At 46.8% G+C, this 22,639-nt stretch overlaps 1 protein-coding gene across 2 annotated transcripts in view; it reads right to left on the bottom strand.

Annotated features, from left to right (window-relative positions):
* Gramd1b (GRAM domain containing 1B) overlaps nt 1-22,639 on the bottom strand; it is a 234,047-nt gene that overhangs the window by 145,716 nt on the left and 65,692 nt on the right. Inside the window, exon 2 of one of the 2 annotated variants that reach the window (XM_057766559.1) lies at nt 16,101-16,958. The exons of the other annotated variant lie outside the window; for it this stretch is intronic. Coding sequence (XP_057622542.1) covers nt 16,101-16,477 — 377 coding nt within the window. The 5' untranslated portion in view covers nt 16,478-16,958. The remainder of the gene's footprint in view (nt 1-16,100; nt 16,959-22,639) is intronic. 2 annotated transcript variants of the gene reach the window in all.

Here is a 22,639-nt window from a genome sequence, read left to right on the forward strand (position 1 = left end):
CTGGGGACTCATCACAAGCAAAATTATCTTCCTGCTCTGACAGACGAAGGAGGCCGCCTGAACATCATGGCTGCATGGCTGACTGTAGGATTCCATCCTGGCAACAGCTGTGGTGGTTTAAAGAGAAATGTCTCCCACAGTCCCATGTGTTTGCACACTTGGTCACCAACAGGTGGGTGCTGTTTGGGGAGATTATGGAGCTTTGGGGGAGTAGAGCCTTGCTAGAGGAGTCTATCCCTCGGTGGATAGAGGGAGAAGCAAACAGTTAATAGCCTCATTCTACTTCCTGTTACTCTCTCCTTTCTGTGTGGGAATGAGACTGTGACCAGCCAGCGCCTGCTCCTGCTTCCCCGCCTGTTGCTGTGCCTTCCCTGTCGTGATGGATTCTATCCTTCTGGAAGCCTATGGTAAGATAAACCCTTTCTTCCTTAAACTTCTTTGGGTCATGGTGTTTAATTATAGCAACAGAAAAGTAATTAATACAGATGGGACCCCAAGAAATAGGGGAAAGTACACTTGGGTGGCGAGAGATCTGAGTTCTAGCCATCTTGGTCACTGGGCAGCTATGTGGCTTTGACCTCGTTTCTTCACAGTTCTTCCTCAATCTACCTAGCATCTCTCTCTCTATCTCTCTCTCTCTCTCTCTCTCTCTCTCTCTCTCTCTCTCTCTCTCCCTCCCTCCCTCCCTCCCTCCCTCTCTCCCTCCCTCCGTCTGTCTGTCTGTCTCCCCCCTCACTCCTTTAAGACAGTCTCATGTAGCCCAGGCTGGCTTCTAACTCCTGCCTTCACCTCTTAAACACTGACATAACAGGGGTGTATCCCAATACCTGACTCTATGTGGTCTTGGTGATCCAACCCCAGCCCTCACATTTCCTAGGCAAGCACTCTATCAACTGAGCTACACCTCCAGCCCCAAACCTGCAGAGGAAGAAGAAGGCACTCACAGGGGGCAGGTGGATGCGAGTGAAGTGGGGAGAAGTGGGAAAACATCAGGGCACTGTAACCATCCTCTCCCCTCCCCTCCCCTCCTCTCCCCTTCCCTCCTCTCCTCTCCCCTCCCCTCCTCTCTCCTTCCTTCCCCTCCCCTCCCCTCCTCTCCTCTCTTGAGCTGTCTAATCTACACTTTAGAACAAACCTCCCTGACAGTGGAACAGAAAGTCTGAGCACGGCATTTAGAAAGTGGCTAAAAATGGAGAAGACACTTGGGAGAAGGGACTCGGGATTCTTAGGAGCTTTTTAAATGGGCAAGTCACCTTCCCACGTAGAGTTGAAAATTCTTCCAAGAGGTTTGCCATGGTCCCAAGACCTCTCTAGAAAAACCAATTCATCACCTGGTAGAACGAAGCCAGGACTTTCCTAACAATCTGGAAGAAATGGCTCTAGTTACTAATAATAACTCTCCGAAGGAATCTCCAGGGTGCTGAGCAGCGAGTACCCCTCCATCTCCACCGCGAGAAAAGTAGTCAAATGTGCCATGGGGGTTTGTCTAGATCTTAGGTAAAACTTTCTCAAAAGCATAGATCAAAACATAGATAGAAGTAACCAAGAGAAGCAATATAGTGTTTTTCCCTTTTTGCTTTTTCTTTTTCCTTTGGTGTGATTTTCCCATGTCAGGGAGACATGGGTCACCATGGACCCAGGTGTAGAGAGCATGTCAGCCCTGTGCTAAGTAAGGGCTGTTTTTGTGGAGAAGTTCCACCTGCCCAGAATAACCTTTATTGTTGCCATTCTATCCAAGCCTGAGACTCCACAAAAAGGTCAAAAGGAGCCTCAGACTGCAGTGACCCAGCCTGGAACAATGTTGGCTAGACCGAGCAGATTACTTGGGGGTCAGCCTGGCACTAGCTAACATGCTTGGGCCAGAAACCACAACAGAGACTAAATGTTGTTAACACTTGGCAGGGCTCTTCTGCCTCCCGTGGTAAAGCTCTGCATCTCCCCGGCTGCTCCAGACACCGCGCTGCACAGGATTTTAGTCCTTTTCTCGCAGGCTGCCCGGACTTTCATCTTTAAAGTATTCAGTCTTCATTTGCGTTCCCTCCCTCCTTAAGACCCCTGGAATCTCTAGAGAGATAGGTCTTTTGTGGTGGATAAAGAGGCCCCAAGATAACACCAAAGGTGATGTTAGCCAGCATAGCCTCAGCATTGGCCTAGACTGTCATAATCCTGAGTGATTAAAAGTCACATATATGTGGACTGGCAGAGTGGTTGGTGGTTTAGTATGAAGCAGCCATGGTTTGAGCTTCAGTACCACATAAACTGGACACGGTTTCCAGAATCCTAGCACTCTGGAGCCGGAAGCAAGAGAATCAGACTTCACTGTCATCCTCAGTCATGAGTTTGAGGCCAGACTGAACTACATGAGAACTTGTCTCGAGTTTTTAAAAAAAAAAAAAAAAATGCGTGGGAAGAGATTGCAAAGAAAGATATTAGAGAGGTAGAATTTTTGTTTTGTTTCAAGACAGGGCTTCTCTGTGTAGCTCTGATTGTCCTGGAACTAGCTCTGTAGACCAGGCTATCCTTGTACTTAGAGATCCACCCGCCTCTGCCTCCTAAGTGCTGGGATTAAAGGCTTGCACTGCTGCCTCCGCTGCCAGCATCACGACCCCCCTAGAGAGGTAGAATCTTACTTCAACCTACTTACTTGCAGGAAATAAATGGAGTGGGAGGAAGTTGAGGATCAAAGTCCCAGACAATACAGCTCAGTGAACTTTCCGGACAGGTTACCGAATTAATGGAGGTTCTGGAAGGGTATCGCACCCAAGAAAAGCATGAGAGACCCTCCACCCACACCTCACCTCATATGTTTCTACTCCACACCTTTCCCTACACACCTCTTTAGCTACATCATTTGCAATACACAGCATCACTTAGGTATCTGAGTTCTTTGAGCCAAGGGTAGGGGATGGGAACCCAGCTGGGTCAGAATAGGTGACCTGACTTGGAACTAACATTGGAAATAGAAGTAAAAGCGAAACAAAGAAGGAAAAGAAAGGGAAGATCCCCAGTAGTTGCTTCAACAGGATGTAAATACTTAGGGGGATGCTAAGAAAAGGAATGAATGGAAGAGGCACCAATGGGAGCGAAGTGGAGGTGTGAATACAGAACTATTAAGGTTGGGTAGACCAAAGAGAGCTCTTCTCTGCTGGTCCCTGTTCCAGGTGAACGTTTTGATTTTGTTTTGTTTTGTTCTGTTTGTTTGTTTTTTTAAAAGTTTGGAGATAATTTAGAACTCTGATCTGAGATCACCTTGGGCCATAGTCAGGTACAAGATATATATGAGGGCAGTCTAGATGAGGACAGGGGTTGAGTCCTTCTAATGACAGCATAGTCTGGACAGAAATGCAGAGGAAGGATGACCACCAAAAGAAAAAAGCAAATGTTGCATGATAGAGTTACTCTGACAAAGTTAGTACATTAACACCCTGAAAGAGGCTCAGGAGAGCAGGCAAAGATGACCACAGTCCCTTATCCAACCCCCAGAAAGCCTCAAGGTTTCTGTTTAATAAAGGGTTAAGCATCCAGGAAGTGGAGAAAGGAGGTTCTTGAGACTCTGATCCAGGAGTACCATGTACTGTGGCATCAAAGCCACTGGTGAGACTCCGCTGAGGGTTATTAGAATGAGAACATCAGCTTGCGAGGGTTAATAATTTTTTTAATGGCTGGAATGAATATATAAAGAGGGTTCATGAAAAGAGAGGGAAAGAAATGGTGTGGCTCTTTTACCTGTTTAAGCAAACAGAAATTGTCTTGTTGGGAAACACCTGCCCTGCTGAACGCTATAAAAACCAAACCAACTGTTAAAATTCCAATGGCAGCTATAGTTGGTATATAAGGATTGGTGGTCTTGGCCTGAAAAGCTGAAGAGGAGTTGGTATGCTCCAGACAGGATTTAAGTGATGTAGTCCATCTGTTTTATCTGCTTATATTATAGGCATGGACCCATGAAGACTGGGTAATGCTTTTTCACACCTCATGCTATAAAGCGTAAGGCAGGGGACTCTGTCCTTTGAGGAATATGAATTGGATCCAGACTGTCCAACCTCACCCAACACGGGAGTGTTAGTATGGATGAATTCCTTTCAGGGTAGTCTGCTCTGATATGAGACTGGACTTACTCAGAGGCCTGAGAGAAGCAAGCAACAACTCCTGGGGCAGGAGGTTACACAACGCAAACAGCTTATTCAAGATGGGGCTTTGTGGGGACTCCAGGAAGAGATATGAGCAGGGAGCCTCCTTTCCCCCAAACAGACCCTAGAGCTGCCTAGAACGCTACAAGACTTGTCACCACTCAGACGGTGACCTATAAATGGCTCTCACCCGATCAACAAAGACCTGCCGCCTGCCGCTGCGCATGGCAGTTCCAAGAAGAACAGAAAACATCCTGTTTGGAAGGATGCCACTCTGGAGGGAAGAAGAAAAAGCAGATCAGCTGCACGGGCTGAATTATATATGCTGGTTTTAGCAATAGTCAAATAATTCAGCAGTGGTATATCTCTCAGGCTTAATCTTTTATTCTCTCCAGGGCCAGTGGCCTAGTCCCTGGTAAAGCATAAAGCAATGGAACCTAATCTGATGAAGCGTAAGATGATTATACAGGTCACAAACCTACGGCTATCACTATGGGAATTTGCATGGTTTATTAAAACAGGATACTCTGATGTCACAAGAAGAAACCCCATCCAGGCTCAGACGGTGTCTAGAACCAACAAGTAATATGTTTGCTCATCTACGGCATAATGATCTGGATCCATGACCTGGATCCATGATGGATGTAGACATGGCAATATTGCAACAATACAGAGGCGGGCTGAGCCCAGACATACTCTGAGGCCCATAATGTGAAGAACAGGGACAAAGACCGCAGATGGCTACATGGCAGGCTCCTCTGGAGACAGATGTTGGCGTAGTTGGCAAGGCTGGTTGATGCTGACAGCCGTAGGGCGCTACTAATGGGTCTCATCAGGAACAGGCACTGCCTTTGAGTCTGGAGTACATAACTGCTGGAAGATGCAAATGCCCAGGGTGCCATAGCAAACCGAAGCAGAACACCCTGTACCAATTTGGAAGTCCAACCACCATTTCTTCAAAACAGGGGACACACCTAACAACCCATAGTACCCAACAGTTAGAAGGGGAGATTCTCTTCGGATCAGTTGGCTGATAGAGAAAGGGATCATGAATCTGTGCTTACAATCAACAAAACAGGAGCAAAGGGGGAGTTTTCACTAGGTAGATGATGCTCTTTACTGGCAGACCTTGAAAAGAAAGACAGGGGGCGGGACATGCTGGTTTGATAGTTTGCGTTCTAGTGCCAGAACAAAACACACAAGCTTGGGTAATCATAAAGAACAGAGGATGACTTGGGCCATGGCTCTAGAGGCATCATGGCAGCACAAGCTGCGGAGAGCCTTCTTTAGCGTCCTTTCAGGTGGGAGGCACCACATAATGAGACAATAGGCAACCCTACTCTGGGGTCTCCTCCTCCTCTTTTTATAAAGTACGAGGGGTGCTCCACCCTTGTGATATCTTTGTTTCCTAACTGCTTTCTTATGGGTTGGAACCCCCAATGACATTCACATATGAATTTGGAGATTGAGTTCCATACGTACATTCTTGACGTTCACAGTCAAATCATAGCAGATGTCTTTGGGTCTAAGAGATAAACCCAAGGCTGACAACCACTCTGTGGCCCCGAGCTACTTACTTGCCAATAGGCTCTACTTTTTTGTTTTCTTTTTATCTTTCTTCTTCTTCTTCTTCTTCTTCTTCTTCTTCTTCTTCTTCTTCTTCTTCTTCTTCTTCTTCTCCTTCTCCTTCTCCTTCTCCTTCTCCCTCTCCTTCTACTTCTTCTTCTTTTCCTTATACAGTTTCAACTTTCTTTTTCTTATCTGATATAGAAGTCATATATGGAGCAGGATATGGTGGCACACACCTTTATCCCAGCACTTGGCAGGCAGAGGCAGATCGATCTCTGTGAGTTCAAAGCCAACCTGATCTACACAGTGAGTTCCCAGACAGCCTAGAGCTATATAATAGAAAGAACCTGCCACAAAGAAGGAGGACCAGGTGGAGGAAGAGAAAAAGTAGTTACATGATCAGGACTGCAATCACAAGTGCTGGAAGCATGACTAATGCCAAAGAAACTAACTATATTGTAGAACCACTGTCAGAATCCCTGCAGTCCTCATGAGGCACATTGTGCTTCCTTATTCAGCATAACTGAGGTTAGGATTCAAGCAGCTGGGGCTAGAAAGATGGCTTAGCGGTTAAGATAGCTTGCTGCTCTTGCAGAAGACTGGAATTTGGTTCCCAGAACCCATATCATATAGCCCACGACCAGGATATGCAATGTCCTCTTCTGGCCTCTGCAGGCATCTGTACACATGTCTATACATACTTGTGCACAAGCACTCTTAGACACACACACACACACACACACACACACGGGGCAGGGGTGAATGCAGCCAGGATCGAGGATGTAACTCAGTCTGTCTCCAATCCAGGCAGCCTTGGGTTCTAATCTCAATACCATGAAATATAGGACATAGTGGGGAGACTAAGATAAGAGGATCAGAAGTTCAAGGCTATTCTCAGTGACATAGCGAGTTCAAAGCTGACTAGGGATATACTGGCTCAAACAACAATAAATATAGCTATATTGCCTATTATTTAAGATGGTCCCCTAATTACCCTACTTCCCACAAATGGGGAACACTGGTAGAAGAACCTCTTGACTGGCACTACAACCAGAAGTCTGGATCAACATGGTGACGGAGCCCAATGTTCCTTCTAAAGGGGACTGCTTGGACACATATTGAGAAGAAGGGACATTAATCCCAGCACTTGGGAGGCAGAGGCAGGCGGATCTCTGTGAGTTCGAGACCAGCCTGGTCTACAAGAGCTAGTTCCAGGACAGGCTCCAAAACCACAGAGAAACCCTGTCTCGAAAAACCAAAAAAAAAAAAAAAAAAAAAAAAAAAAAAAAAAAAAAAGAAGGGACATGGCCAGAGAGTAAAACTGAACAATGGAGCTATATGATGGTGTTAGGTTCAGTACTGCACAGGCTCAAGAGAAGCTGTGCTCCTGTGCTCAGCTCACTCATGTCAGACACTGAACCAGCAAAGGCTTACGTCGCTGAGACCACTCCCGCCATTGGAGCCCCTCAAGTTCAAATGGAAAACTGCAAACCTGAGTGGCCTCCACTAGGAGATGTTTCTGCCTGACACAACGATGAACTAACTAGGCTAGTTACTACTGACTGAACGGGATTCTAGAAATGTACTATTGACTCTGAACTTCTACGAGACCGTTACAAGAGAACCATGATGCAAACTCCAGGGATGGCCTGTGGTATAATACAGAGTATGTTTGACTTTTGCCCCAGGTTCTAGTCAAGGAGTTCCTAAGCCCCACAGAATCAGCAGGGAAAAGAGTGTCTTTTACAAATCATGTGCCCCTTTGATACACTGAGTTTATTAGAGTGGGGGATTTATAACTCCAAAGGTCCCTCAATCGGAAGGAAACACTGAACAAGAAAAGAACACTAGAAAATATTATGGCAAATACAACACTCAGGGTCAAGATTACAAACTATTTTGCTCCTTCCTACTATCCTAAGTTTTGTACTTAGCTAGCTATTCTATTGGACTGGTTATATTTGTTGACTTTAAATAGTATTAAAGGTGACTTCTTCTAAAACAACAGGCTGGAAGAACCTTGGAGAACTTTGAAACAATGTGCCACTGAGCTGGGTATAGTGATAGACACCTACAGTATAGCGCTTTCGAGGCTGAGGCAGGAGGGCTGCGAGCGTGAGAACAGTCAGAATTGTGTAGTCTAGGTGACTGTGGGTTGTAAAACAAGACTGTGTGTGTGTGTGTGTTAGATAAATTAATTAAGCCCTGGCTAGGCATGATGGTACACCCTGTAATCCCAGCATTGGGAGGGGAATGCAGTTATATCAGAAGTCCACAGTCATCCTCAACTCCATAGCATATTCAAGGCTAGCCTGGGCTACAAGAGACCCTGTCTGAAACAAACAAAAAGTATCACTAGACTAACCATGCATTGCCTTTCTGCATTTTCCTCATTACTGGGACAAATAAGATTATAGTCACTATTTTACAAACGTTTCCATTGCTGTAACAAACTGCTTGCAGCAGGCTAACATTACTTTTCCAAAGTCTATTTAGCTCTCATTTCTTAAGGTTCAAGGGCTCACATCCAGCACAATCCAAAGGTAGCAACGACCAAGAAAATGTCCCTGTTTTGTGCCTCTCCTTGTCATAAAGCCACCAAGATTCAGTCATGGGGATTCTGTGGTAGTGACCGTATCCAATCCTGCATACCTCAATAGACCAGACCCAAGCTGGATCCTCCGACAAATTCTTTTACCAAAAAGAGAGGTGAGAAAAGAGGTTGTTATTTATCTCCTTCCTGCCCTCAACCCCACCATTTCATGGCTAAACTCCCAGCCAGAGCAGCAAGACAGCAAACAGCTGTGGTCAAACCTCAAGGTAGAAGCTCCAGGCCAGGGACAGGCTCAACCCCAGTGATGCAATGTGTTATCAGTATCAGGGAGGGGCCTTAAAAGAGCCTGGTGCTGTGGGGTCCCTAGCAGTGGGATCAGAACTTGTCTCTGGCGCTTGAGCTGGCTTTTGGTAATCTATTCCCCATGCTGGGATGCCTTGCCAAGCTTTCATGCAGGGGGGAGGAGCTTGGTCCTGCCAAAGTTGATAAGCCATGCTTTGTTGACTCCCATAGGAGGCCTGCCCCTTTTAGAACAGAGTAAGAGTGGATTGGGGGGGGGGGCAGATGGGAGGTGTGGGGAGGGAACAGGAGGAGAGGAGGGAGGGAAAACTGTGGTTGGTATGTAAAATAAATTTAAAAATTTAATAAAGGAATAAAAAAAAAAGAGCCTGGTGCTTGAGAGCCAGAGCCAGTTAGGGCTGACCAAGACTTCAGGCCACAGGTCTGAGCCTCAGCTAGCGAGCCTCTAAGGCTTCCCTGGTCACTTCATTTCCTTATCTCTCCTTCAGATCAAGTCACAACCCTCTGAGTCTCAGACCAGGAAGAATGGACAGGAAGCTGAGAAAACTTCACACCATCTAACCAAGAACAAAAACTCTTTGGGGGTATCCAGGGAAATACCCCGAGGTCTTTTTTTCCACGCTTTCACTATTGTCTTCTTTAACCAACAGCCTTAGCTCTGCATGGACATATTTTTCTAGCATTCTAAACTATGTAACTTAACTCAAAAATCCAGAAACACAGTTGAAAACAGGAACGTCTCAAATCAACACTACCTCACTATTTATTATTGTTTCTTCTTCTTCTTCTTCTTCTTCTTCTTCTTCTTCTTCTTCTTCTTCTTCTTCTTCTTCTTCTTCTTCTTCTTCTTCTTCTTCTTCTTCTTCTTTTTGAGGTATAAAGGATTGAACCTGGGGCCTCATGCCTGTTAGGCAGGCCTTCTATCACTGGGCTACATCATCCGCTCAATATTGCCTCTGGAGGTAACATATGGCTGCCATTGGAAGCCAAGGGTGGCCGACCACTGTCTGAAATCTTTTTATCAGTTCAAAGCCTCCACATCCTGCCTCCTTTCTCCAGCTTGAAAGCCCAGGTTTCATTTTCATTCTGTGTTCCTGAGGGAGGCCGTTAGCTGTTGCTAGTAGTGGTTTTTTGTTTTGTTTTGGGGAGATTGCTTTGTTTTTTGTTTGTTTATTTCGAGACTCTGTTTCTCTGTCTAGCCTTGGCTGTCCGAGAACTCACTCTGTAGACACAGCTGGCCTCCAAGTCAGATCTGCCTGTCACTGTCTCCTGAGTGCTAGAATTAAAGGCGTGGGTCACCTGCCGGAGAGAGGTTTTAACCCTACCCCCTGAGAGAAGGTACTCCCTTCCATCTCTAATGTTGTTGGGCCCCAACATAATTCAACTATGTTCTCCTTCACCCCAGGTAAATAGCCCCTTGGTAAGTCACACACAGCTTTGGGCTATACAAGAGGGAAATCAAATCCCAAGAAGGCAGCGGCGCCAGGAAAACCCTCAGTCTCCCTAAAGCTCATGTACACACGGCAGCTCGGCAACCACGTCCAGCCTCTGAACACCTGCTCCAGAGTTGGCAGCTTACTCACTAGGGTCAGGAAGAAAATTCCCCGCTGGCAGCTTAGCCATTCAGGCGCCTTAATGAAAACCGAGTAAGCCAGGCGCCATCATCAGAGACTTGCATAGCAACTGGGGGGCTACACAATGTCTGGGAGGGACTACCCGAGAGGGGTGGGATTATCGCCTGCTCATCGGGCCCCAGGCTCATCGTGGTCTCCTGTAATTGGCTGAGCTCATAACCACATGGAAACTCTCGAAATACCAGCTCCCACAGAGGAACCCGGCCGGCGTGAATCAGCCCACAGGGCTCCATCTCCACGTCTCAGTTTCCACAAACTATTTTAATCTAGAAACCACATCTACAGGCAAAGGCAGGCTGCCTTTCCTGGGGTAGTCGGGCCTAAACCATCATCGTCGCCCACACGCAGCTGTGCCTCCCACACGTCCCCCCCACCCAGACTAGCTCAGCAGCTTCCCGTGCCTCCAGAATTCCCATCTTGCCTCATACGCAACTTCTCCACACCTACACCTTCTGAAGCACGCGAGGTCAGCAGGGCAGGACTATAGAGAACCCGGGATTGGAACGAATACACTGTTCACATCCTAACCTTGCTCCTGTTAGACCAGGAACAAGTTAATCTCTACCGCAGGTTCTTCCCCCGTGAAGCCTACCTCAGGTGACTGTTGTGAGGATTAACAGTGATCATGAATTTAAGACATTTAACAGGCATCTTGGCACAAAGTAAGATTTACTCCCCGTCTCAAGGAATTATGGGGCTGGTAGAAGTCTTTGCTCCTTAACCCTAGCCTGCCCTGGCTGCTTACTCTGTATGCTAACCGTTTAGTCTCCTCTACATGGCTTTGTTCTTTTGTGGGAAGAAGGATGTGAGTTTCTTTTTCTCTACCACACAAAACAGTGTGTACTGAATAGCTGACTATAGAAATAATAACCAAGCAAAGCCGGATAGAGTAGAGTGTCTGGATGCCCAAACTCACCCTGCTCCATGCAACTACCTGAAGTTTGAAGCAAATCTTCCTGCAATGATCAGAGGACGCAATGGGGAATCAAGACAAACATATCGATGCTATATACCTGCAACCAACCGACCAGCTATCCTAGCACCACAGACATAGCCTAACACACCAGACTGGGCAGAATTGGTGGGTACCATTACCAAAGGTCAGATGGAGCCAAACAAAGAGAGCTCTCTCTAGCAGCTAGTCTGCTAGACTGTGAGCAACAGTTACAGGGTAGGGATGTTCTACAGAAACCGGGGCAGGCTGACTGAGTGATGGTGTAAAAGGTGACAGCTAGGAGGTGCACAGTGGAGAAGAGCAAAGAAATTCTTCTGCGGGAGCTGGAGAGATGGCTCAGTGGTTAAGAGCATTGCCTGCTCTTCCAAAGGTCCTGAGTTCAATTCCCAGCAACCACATGGTGGCTCACAACCATCTGTAATAAGGTCTGGTGCCCTCTTCTGGTCTTCAGCATACACACAGATAGACCATTGTATACATAATAAATAATAAATAAATATTTAAAAAAAAAATTCTTCTGCGTCCTCCAGAAAAACAGGCTGCAGTTGTCCACTGCCCAACTCACCTGCCCCACGCCAGCTTTTCTTCTCCTCTCTTAAGAAGCATCCTGGGATACATGGCTTTGCCTGACTTCTGACTTTCTCCCAGAATTAAAGAGGCCATAAAAGACACTAATGCTCAGTTTGGGCTTTAAACAATTACCACAAGGGGCTGGAGAGATGGCTCAGAGATTAAGAGCATTGCCTGCTCTTCCAAAGGTCCTGAGTTCAATTCCCAGCAACCACATGGTGGCTCACAACCATCTGTAATGGGGTTTGGTGTCCACTTCTGGCCTTCAGCCATATAGACAGAATATTGTATACATAATAAATAAATATTTAAAAAAAAAAAACAATTACCACAACCATTTTTGGCCAAGAGATTTGAAAACACGTGCAGGCATTAATTCGTTTCTTCACATTTTATTGTTGTTGTTGGTTTGGGACAGTACTGGCTCTAAGAGCTTATCCCACCGAGTTATTCATTGTTCAGAACCTACACTGGCTCCTACTGAGTTAATAAATCTTTGTATATGAAGAAACTAAAGCCAGGCATGACACACACTAGTAATCTCAGCATTCGGGAGTAGAGGCAGGAGGATCACTAGTTCAAGGCCAAGCTTGGATGCATGAGACCTTGTCTTAATAAATAAATAAGTGAATGAATAAATAAATAAGATTATCTAGTCTCACGGATTTTGTTATAGCAACAGAAAACAGTAAGATAGTCATCCATTTCCATCATCAATAGACATTTGGGCTTCTAAAATTCAGCAGTCTATAAAAAGGAAATTAGTGGGTATCTAAAGCTGGTGATCCAGATGGGGCGGGTTGGGGGCTTGACGGTGCTAGCTAAATGGTATGGCTATGTATGTTTGTGTGTGTATGGGTGTTTTGTATGTGTGTGTTGACAAAAGGATTTTTAAAATTAACTGTGTGGATGTGTACACACATCTATCGATATAAAAAAATGGATTAAATATTTTTTTTCCATCCTGGCACTAAATACTGTTTTCCACAGGGTCCTGTGCATGCGCTGGACGCTCAGCTTCAAATTCGTTAGGATTTGAAGATTAATTGTGTGGCATCTAAATCATATTTTTTTTTTGAGACAGGATTTCTCTGCGTAACAGCCCCTAGCTGACCTGGAATTCACTCTGTGAGTCAGGCTGGCCTCGAACTCACAGAGATCTGCCTGTCTCTGCCTCCTGAGTGCTGGGAATAAAGGTATGCGTCACCACACCCAGCTTTTCTAATCATATTTCAATGATTTTGTTTAAAATAACTCATCTCTAGACTCATCTCCCCACTAAAAAGTTCTCAGACTTGTGAATAAGGAGACTCTCACTTCAGAAAGAGGAAAGAAACTTACTGTTTATCGTCAATGAACACCTATGGGTCACCACCAGGGGGCAGGTAGTGGGCAGTGGAAACAGAATGGATGCGTATGGACAATATTCCATGCTGTGCTGCTTTGACTTTGGTTCTGATTTGCTATCGTTTGTTTGTTTGCATAATTGAGCCCAGGCTTGTCTGAAATCTACTACATAACCAAGGATGACCTACATCCCCAGCTCAGTCTGCCTTTTTCTACATATGCAGTTGGCCTTCTGTATCTCCCAGTTCTGAATCTACAGATCCAACCAATCAGAGATAGAATAATTCAGAAAAGAATTATCTATACTGAACATATGTGGACTTTGTTTCAGACTAGACCTCACTGTATCGTTCAGGCTGGCCTTGAACTCCCGGCCATCCTGCTCCAGCCTCCCTAATGCTTGGATTACTGACCTGCACCTCCATGCAGAAACAGACTTCCTTTCCCATCCTTGTTCTCCAAATAATACAGTACAACAATTATTTAGATAGCATTTACATTGTGCTTCGTATTAGAAAGACCTAGAGATGACTTAAAGTGTATGAACACAGGCCACCGAATGGACCAGCAGGCAAAGACACTTGCCACTAGCCTGGACACCCAAGTTCAAATCCTGGAATCCTCATGGTTGAGGAGAGAAATTATTTTCTGAAGGCTATCCTCTGACTTCCACATGTACAAGCATACCTATAACACACACACACACACATGCACACACACGTGCACAGTGAAATATATATCCCATATAGATATGGGAAAATACGTATGTGTTATATGCAAATACCATGACACTTTATATAAGGAACTTGGTAACTACAAAAAGACCTGGAGCCAACCTCCATGGATACCAAAAGATGAGAAGACATACATTTTCCTCCAACCACATATGCCAGCACATTAAAAAAAAAAAAACTGTCTTAAGCTATACCTAGGAGGTAAAACAACCTTCCTATTTTTAAAATTGTCTTTCCTACTTCAATAAAAAAAAAATAATATTCTACCATACCCTTAAATAACTCAAAATCAGGAACATTTTCCTTCCATTTGCTCAGCTACCCCTGCCTACGTTAGCTCGCAATGGATGACTCTCTCCTCTATATTTTGTCTTCAGTCGATGTGGCAGGATGTCAATGCCTCTTTTCGGGTGTCTCACATTTGAGGAAAAAGTACCCGAGCTGACAAGCTGGTCTACCTTGAGATTAACCCCCATCAATCCTCAGTTCCCTCTACTCTGCGAAAAAAGCAATAGGGTGGAATGCCAGAAAAGAAAGACCTGTTGCCCCCCAAAGCCATAACTGGGAGAAACTGTACAGTCACGGCAAACAGGAGAGAATCACTGGGAGGAGCCCCAAGACTCAGAAGGGTCATCTCCCACATAACCCACGCCTAGCCCTCAGCACCACGAAGACACATCACATACGCTAGTTTCTTTCGATTTTTACCATATTGCTCCCTTAGTCCATCCTATGCACCTGACCTCACATGTCTCTCACTGTTTTCTTTATCCTATCTGCACTTGTCATGGTTTTAACCTCTCCCTCCCAGGGCTTCTTCTATGTCTCCAAGCTTCTCTTTTCTTGCACCACCACTACAGGTGACAATGGCCCCATCGCTTTAATGTCAACGAAACTTGCACGTCTCAACTTCTTTTTGTTACCTGGTGCGTTGATTTGTTTTTGTTTTGTTTCATTTAGGTTTGGGTTTTTTGAGATGCCATCCTTTCCAGGTGACCAACGCATATCTGAAACTCCAAGAGTCTTCCTGTTTCCACTTCTCAAGGTCTAGGATTACACGCAGGTGTCACACGGCTTCATTCATTTATTTTATTTTGGAGATGTTGGGGGCGCCTTTGTGTTAGGCAGGTATTCTTTGTTTTAGTGTCCTATCACGCTTAGCCTCCATAGCCCTTCACTTCCTGGAAACCCTCTCAACATCACCACCACTAGCTGGTGCCACACATGAGCTCTTGAGAGCCACTCAATAAATGTTTCCTAAGTGAACATGAATGAAGCTGCGCAAACAGGGTGAATGAAATGATCCCCATTAAAGTGATTCATTAGTTACCACCATCAACCACAACAACAATGCCCCCCAACAGCACAAACATCCTGCTAACAGTCATAGCCCCTGAGACTCAAAGCAAATGGGGGTGGGGCATGGGATCCACAAGTAGTGGGGACTCCATGCCACCATGGAAACTTCCTGAAGGAGTACCCCCCAAGGCTTGATGTGTAACTACCCTGCAAGCTTCACACCAGTTCTTGGATGTGGGCAGCAAACACCTACCTAGCAAAACTGGAGCTGGCAGGGTGATCGAGAGACGTGTCTCTGACAAGGTAGGATATGTGATGAACCCCTCTGCCTAGGCATCTGGACCTGTATGAACATCTTAACGTAGGAATAATAACAAAAAGTGAAGTGGAAGGCCGGGCGATGGTGGCGCACGCCTTTAATCCCAGCACTCGGGAGGCAGAGGCAGGCGGATCTCTGTGAGTTCGAGACCAGCCTGGTCTACAGAGCTAGTTCCAGGACAGACTCCAAAGCCACAGAGAAACCCTGTCTCGAAAAACCAAAAAAAAAAAAAAAAAAAAAAAAGTGAAGTGGAATTCAGAATTCCACGTGGAGGCGCCACTTAAACTTCTCTCGCTGGCCCTGGCCATCTCCACAATGGAATCACAGCACTCTCTACCTTAGAGTTTCCCTGAGGATAGAATTTGGAGGCAGGGAGAAGCACTTACTACAATAGTCTTCACACAGTAAGGGCTCAACAAATACTGATGCTATTTTACTGTTCATTCTTGCTGTGAGGACCAAGAGATGAAACGCAGCATGAATCTATGTCAACCTGTCAAGTCCCTAGTCCTGAGCTGTGGAGACAAAACCTCTAGCACTGGTGCCCTGGCAGCTCCTGAGCCTTAGTGACGTGAGAAGCTCCAGCTTTGGTCCCGGAAGTTTCCACCAGAATGCTCTGGGGCCCTAGACGGCTCTGGGGAAGGGAGGGAGGTGCAGGGGAAGACTGCTAGAGAGAAACGGGGACCTACCTGCTCTCACTGCACTCCTTCCGCTCCCTCACCCGCAGCCACTTGCGGAGCAGGAAGCGCTTTCGGCGCGGGGACGCGCTGGGTGTGGAGCAGTTGGACCACGGAGTGTCCTCGTCGCTTGAGGGCGTAATCTCAATGGACGGCAGCTGCAGGAACTCCTTGCCCGGGGCCAGGACGCCGGGTAGATCTGGGGCTACCAGTCCACCTTCCAGGCTCTGCTCTTGCACATTCTTCATTCGGCGCATCTTAAAGCGCCGGCGCCGGAGCGTGGGGGTGGACGAACTGGACCACACCGCGCTGCCCTCGGGCGCGCCCTGCGGCTCGGGCACCTGCAGAGCGGGCAGCTGCAGGTTCTCCATCATGTTAGCCGCCGGCATCGGGGTCCCTGGCCGCTGCCCGGTGCCCTCCACCTGAAGCGTGGCTCGCGGCTCCCACTCGCGGCTCCCCACCCCGGGACCGGTGGCACTATCCGCTCTCACGTTCAGCGAGCAGCTCGAGCCTGCCAGTAGATCAAGTTCCTTTTCCTGGAGCGCCGCGAGGAGGGGACTAGTGGGGACGCCGCCTCCTGCGGTCTAGAACTTTTCGGAGCGCGCTTCCTCACGCAGTCCGCCGCGGGAGAGGCGACCCCGGGAGTAGCGACTGTCGCCTGCCAAGCCTCGCCACCCGGCTGCCCTCCTGGGGCTTCCCTCGCGCGCCCGCGTGTTTGTCTTCCGCTGCGCTGGCTCGCTCTGTTGGCTTCTCTGCCTTAGCGGAACTCGGCGGCCCCGAGCCCCAAGGGGCTGCGCAGCAAACTCTCAGTGGTTTGCGTTCAGCAGACTGCGTTGGGGAGCCGGTTTGGCGCTGCAGGAGCGTGGAGGGCTGGAAGAACAGGCAATGGTAGAAGAGGGAGGAAAAAGAGAAAGAGCAAGGGAGACACTAGATAAAAGCAAAAAAGGTGGAGGAGGTGGAGCTGGGGATTGAGGCGGGAGTGGGTTGCTATCCTGAAAGGACACGCACGCACAGGCAGCGACAGCCGTGTAACTGTACACGGAATCCCTTGGGGAGGGACTCTACCTCCGAGTCAAGGCTGCTCCAATCAGCCTAATGAAATAAGAGCACAATCCAAACTTTCTCAGAACAACGATTGGCCGAGCAGTTCTGGTTAGCAAACTCCCTGCTTCCCCCACACACACACCGGGGGCGGGGGGGGGGGGGGAGAATCAATGGATTCAGTCCACACTCTCAGACCACCCAAGATACAGGACTGAGGGAAAACTAGGGGACTTTTCAGCGGAATCTCTCTCTCTCTTCTCCTAAGAAACGTGTATTCTTTGAGTCATTTGGAGTGCTGACGGGGAACACTGGGTATAGTCAGAAGGACAAAGGAAGGTTCATGAAGGCTGCTTCCAAAATGGCAAGCTGGGAGGAAAAGACGGTTCTGGAGAATGAGCCGAGGACACTAACGTGACACAAAGGACAGACAGACCAACTGGATGGAAAGACACAGGACACACGGGACCAATAAGGAAAAGAGTCTGCCCCTGTACATGGTGTGTGACCCTGCCAAAACCATAGCCTCATTCTGGGGAGAGGAGGGTGAGCAAAGTCACACAGCAGCCTCTCAGAAAACCCAGAGTCAACATTCTGAAACTTTCTGATGTTGCTTCAGACTGCTGGGGGCATGGGCTGGCTCACAAAGTCTACTGTGGCCCTGGGACTCTGAACTCAGAAATATGGAATAATCCCTCTAGCGTGTCAGTGTTTTACACCCCATTTCCCAGAGGCAGGTGTACCCTAAGAGGTGGGGGGGTGTAGAAGTGATCTGCTCTGGGAAGACATTCTTGGTGGAACTGAGCCCTACCTGCTGGGGTACAGGCAAGGAATTTGCCTCTTCAGTGGCAGACCAAAAGGAACAACAAAGACCCCACTACAAGGTGTACAATTTGACCTGTTCTCTTAGCTGCTATTTGTCAGCCCAGTTTTCCTTGGAGGGAGGGATAAAAATCACTCCCTAAAGGTCATAAGAATTCACTGCAAAATAGAGTATATCCCTACAGATCAGTAAGACATCTGAGGTAACAGCTGGACATGTATCAGACCGTCATGTCCTGCAATGGCATATGGGGGGAGCTTGAGTCGTCCTGACATTACACAACGTCCTTGAGGCTGAGAAAAAGAGGAAGTGCATCTGGCTGACTAGCCAGGGCCGGGTGCACACTTGTGACCACTCTTTTGACCCTTCATATCCGGCTGCTGGCTTGCACAGGCATGATTTGGTATCCTCTATTTTAACTCCTGCTCACAGTGGAGAAAGGAGACACCCCTTTCCATCAGGTGTCAGACCTGGCAAAGAGCAAGACAGCTCTTCCCGCTAAGAGCAGGAGCCCAGGCTGGGACTCTTTGGAATCAACCAATGCTCTACGTAGTTTGTTCGCTGTCTTGGATCTCCTCCATGGAGGACCACTTTGTAGAGGATCGACAGCTTCCCAGTTCAGAGAACCTGCCTGTTAGATGGACTGTTTTTTATTTATTTTTTAAATTACGTTAAAAATAATACCAATCAAAATTCCCACTTCCTCCCCTACTCCCACTTTTCCTCCTATTCCCCCACTCCTCCCCCAGTCCTAAGAGAGGGCAAGGTACCCTGCCCTTGTGGGAAGTCCAAGGCCCTCCACACCACATCCAGGCTGAGCAAGGTATGCATCCAAACCCAGACCCAAAATTATGAATATGGTATGTACTGACTCATTAGTGGATTCTAGCCATAAACAAAGGACATTGAGCCTATAGTTCACGATCCTAGAGAAGCTAAGTAATAAGGTGAACCCAAAGAAAAACATATATTTTTTTAGATGGACTGTTGATATACAGGAACAGTCTCTGTGCTTAAGGGAAACAGGACACTGCCATTCGTTTGGAGCCCCCAAAAATTTAACAGTTAATTTGAAGAAAGAAAGGGTATACCACAATACCACACACACACACACACATACACAAACACACACACACTGTCATAAACCTTCTGAATTTTAATGCATTGCTCTCAAAATGAAGAAGAGCCTCCAACTTCTTCCTCCCATGCACCTCCATCAGGTATCCCACAAGAGAGCCTAGACCTAAAATCTTCTGAGGTTTCAAGCAAGCTTTGGGCACAGCAGTGATTGAGAAGAATTGCTTACATTTCACCTAACCTGAGGGAAAACCTCTACCAGACCAAAGCTAAAAGGTTCTCACTTGCAAAGGAGCAGATACCCAAAGCATCCCTTGCCCCTGACCTTGTCAGCCACTCCCTTCCACCTGTAGCCTCTTCTTTCCTTATCCTCTTCACCCATCAAACCCCCAATCAAAATTAGGAGTTCAAGTTCATTCTCACTTACACAGCAAGTCTGAGGTTATCCTGAGCTAGAAGGACCTTATCACAGAACAAAACAAAACTAACTAACAAAAAGAAAGCCAGACCCCACACCCTCAGATCCTGCAACTGTCTCTGTTTACTTTGGAACACAGATAGTTGCAATTGTCAGCAGTTGTCCCCGAGAAAGAACCAATTATTTCTTCCTTTGAATCTTTCCAATATGCTTTTTATTTGTATGTGACCTTTAGACTTTGCAAAAAATGTTCTCATACATCACATTGCGTCTTCCAAGTGACCTTAGGACTGACTTAACAAAAGTTACTACCCTCTTCTTGCAATCATTAATGTGGAGCAGGCTGCAGAAACTTATTCAAGGACTCCCATGAATGACAATGACTAATATAACAAGGCCAGAATCAGGCCTTCAGAAACCAGCGTAGAGGCCAGCAAAATCATCTAATGGGCACCGACTCAAGAAAGCAGTGCCCTGGTCGTTCCAGACTGTAGCTGTTCAGTTCCAACAGCTGTTTTTACAAATAGGCAAAAAAGAAGCACAAATCTGGAGGACGGTCAGTTTCCGAAAGCAGCTGATGGAGGTTGTCATAGCCAAAAAATACCCACAACTCCTTTTCAGACTTGAATCCTCTCCTCCCCTCTTCCCTATTGGCTCTAAATACCACCTCAGTTCTCTGGGAAACTGACCTCGTGTGTGTGTGTGTGTGTGTGTGTGTGTGTGTGTGTGTGTGTGTGTGTGTTGGGGGGGATGCTGCAGACAGGTGGTGTCTGGAATGTCCCAACCCCCAACCTCCAACCCCACATCTAGGCCTCCCAGTTTAAATGAATGGATCTCATGTTACCAAGTGGCTGTTGTTTATTCTCAGCCGTACAGGCTCTCGCTTCCTGTCGACACAAGACACCCAGCACCTGTCTACGACTTCTGGAGACCTGCAATGGCATAGTCAAATCTCCAGAAAACTTAACTAACAGCTTTGAGAACAGATGTCTCCTGAGTATACACTTAGACAGAGCATGCTGTGAAAAGGTGCAGTCATGCACCAACCCAATGTTCCACGCAGTATCCATCCAAGTGCATGGGCAAGAGCCGACTAGGAATCTGTGAATGGAGTTTGTGGCTTGCAGGAAAGCTGGAGGTGGGGACAGAAATGTAGCAGATGCTGCAACAGAAATGGGCAGGTACTCCCCTCTAGTCTCTTTTTTACTGAAATACTTTGTGCAAAGGGCAGTGTGGGGAACTCACGTTCAATGACAATCACGCGCCCAGGGTTAAGACTGGTTAGCGACTGGAATGCATGGCCAAGCCCAGTTAGGAGTGGCTTTCTCTTTAGGCCTTTAAAAGGTAACTGGAGCCTAGTTAGAGCAGTGGAAGAAAAGAGATTATCTTTTAAAGGCCCATATCCATCCTACCAGTGTGTGGATCTAAGGCTCAGGTTTTCCACTTTAAAACAAAAGCAATTTGGCAGGCACTTGACTCATTCCTGTAATCTCAGCACCAGGGAGGCTGAGACAGGAAGCTTCAAAATTCAGGTTCATGGATTACTCTTAGGGATGATGAGGGAGGGGGACTTGATGGGGGAGGGGGAGGGAAATGGGAGGTGGTGGTGGGGAGAAGGCAGAAAACTTTAATAAATAAATAAACAATAAAAAGAAAATAAAAAAAATTCAGGTTCAGTCTGAGCTAAATAGCAAGACCCTATCTCAGGAATCAATGGATTAAAATGATTTGGTTTATGCCCCCAAACAAAAACTCGTCTGAAATGACTGCTCTTGGCTGCAGATGCTTTGATCTCTGACCTTACTGAGGCCCACAAACTGTTTTACCACCTCACACAGAAAGCTAGAAACACAGAGACAGTCACTAGGGTAACAGTGAGGCAGGGAACAAGGCGTAGAGAGTATGGGATAAGAGAACAAATGAAGAAAGTCACTTGAATCCACCTTTTCTATAGATCTTCTATTTTCTGAGTTTCCTCCTCACTCCCCCCACTGCTTAGAGGAGCTAACCACTTAGGAAGCCTAAGAAGAGAGCTTCTGAGATGGCTCAGTGTGTGAAGTTACACTCCAGCAAAGCTGACCTCCTGAGTTCTAGCCCCGGGACTTACATGGTAGGAGATAACCTACTTCTGCAAGCTGACTCCTGACAGCCAAGTAGACCACAAATATGCAAGCATTCACACACACACACACACATGAATAAACAAACACTTTCTGGTTTTTTTTTTTTTTTTTTTTTTTTTAACAGCTGTAAAGAACCATGTTAAATTTGTGTGTCTTGGGAAGCAAGATAGAATAGGAAGCCAGCTCTAGCTAAACGCAATCTAAAGAAAGCACAGCTGACCAACCACCACATCCAACTCCTCCCAAGGAAAAAGAGCCTTGACGGAGAGTCTCTTCCCGAGAACAGAGCCTTGGAGAGCACTCTCAGCCTTGGGCAGTGCACAAATTTGGCAGAGACTTGCCTCCATCAGCCTTCACCGGCACGAGGGTGATCTCTAACGTCACCTGGTCATCCTGGGAGAAGGGCAGCCACCAGATAAGCCCTCCAGTTTCACAGCTCTTCAGAGAACACTTGGCATAACATTTGGCTGCCCTTCTCTGTGACACCAAAGTACAGGCAAATGCCATCCCCTCTTGTCACTTAAGTCTTGCAAGGACAATCCTTGTGCAAACCAAGGCTGGCAGCAGCTTCCTAAAGTCACCCCCATCTTACCCTTGACTGGTCACACCATGCTCTAAGTAATCCGGCTGCATTCCCCAGAAGCAACACAGAACACCATACACACACACACACACACACACACCCAGCACTGACTACACTCATGATAGTAGAGCTTCAAGTCCCTTTCTGTCGCCCAATAACAGATTGGATGTGACCATTTCCAATCTGTGCACTCAAGTTCTTGACTAGCTTCCTCCTGGCATGCTCAAGAACTTGAGAACCACAGTAAGCACTTAGAACAGAGATTGGCACTTAAGAAGTATTCTTTTACCCCAGCCTTCATAGTGTCTGATTGCATTTCTCATACTTTTATTGGGAAAAGGACTATTCGTGTTGATTTTCCATTTAGTTTATGGTTACAAGGAACTGTGAAATCGAAGCACCACATAAACTCCTTGCTGAGTTCTGGAGACCGAGCAAGAGAAATCTGATGTATTCTGCGCACTGGGCACACTGTTCAGCGAGTCA

Source organism: Chionomys nivalis, chromosome 4 (assembly GCF_950005125.1).
Source record: "Chionomys nivalis chromosome 4, mChiNiv1.1, whole genome shotgun sequence".
Classification (NCBI taxonomy): domain Eukaryota; kingdom Metazoa; phylum Chordata; class Mammalia; order Rodentia; family Cricetidae; genus Chionomys; species Chionomys nivalis.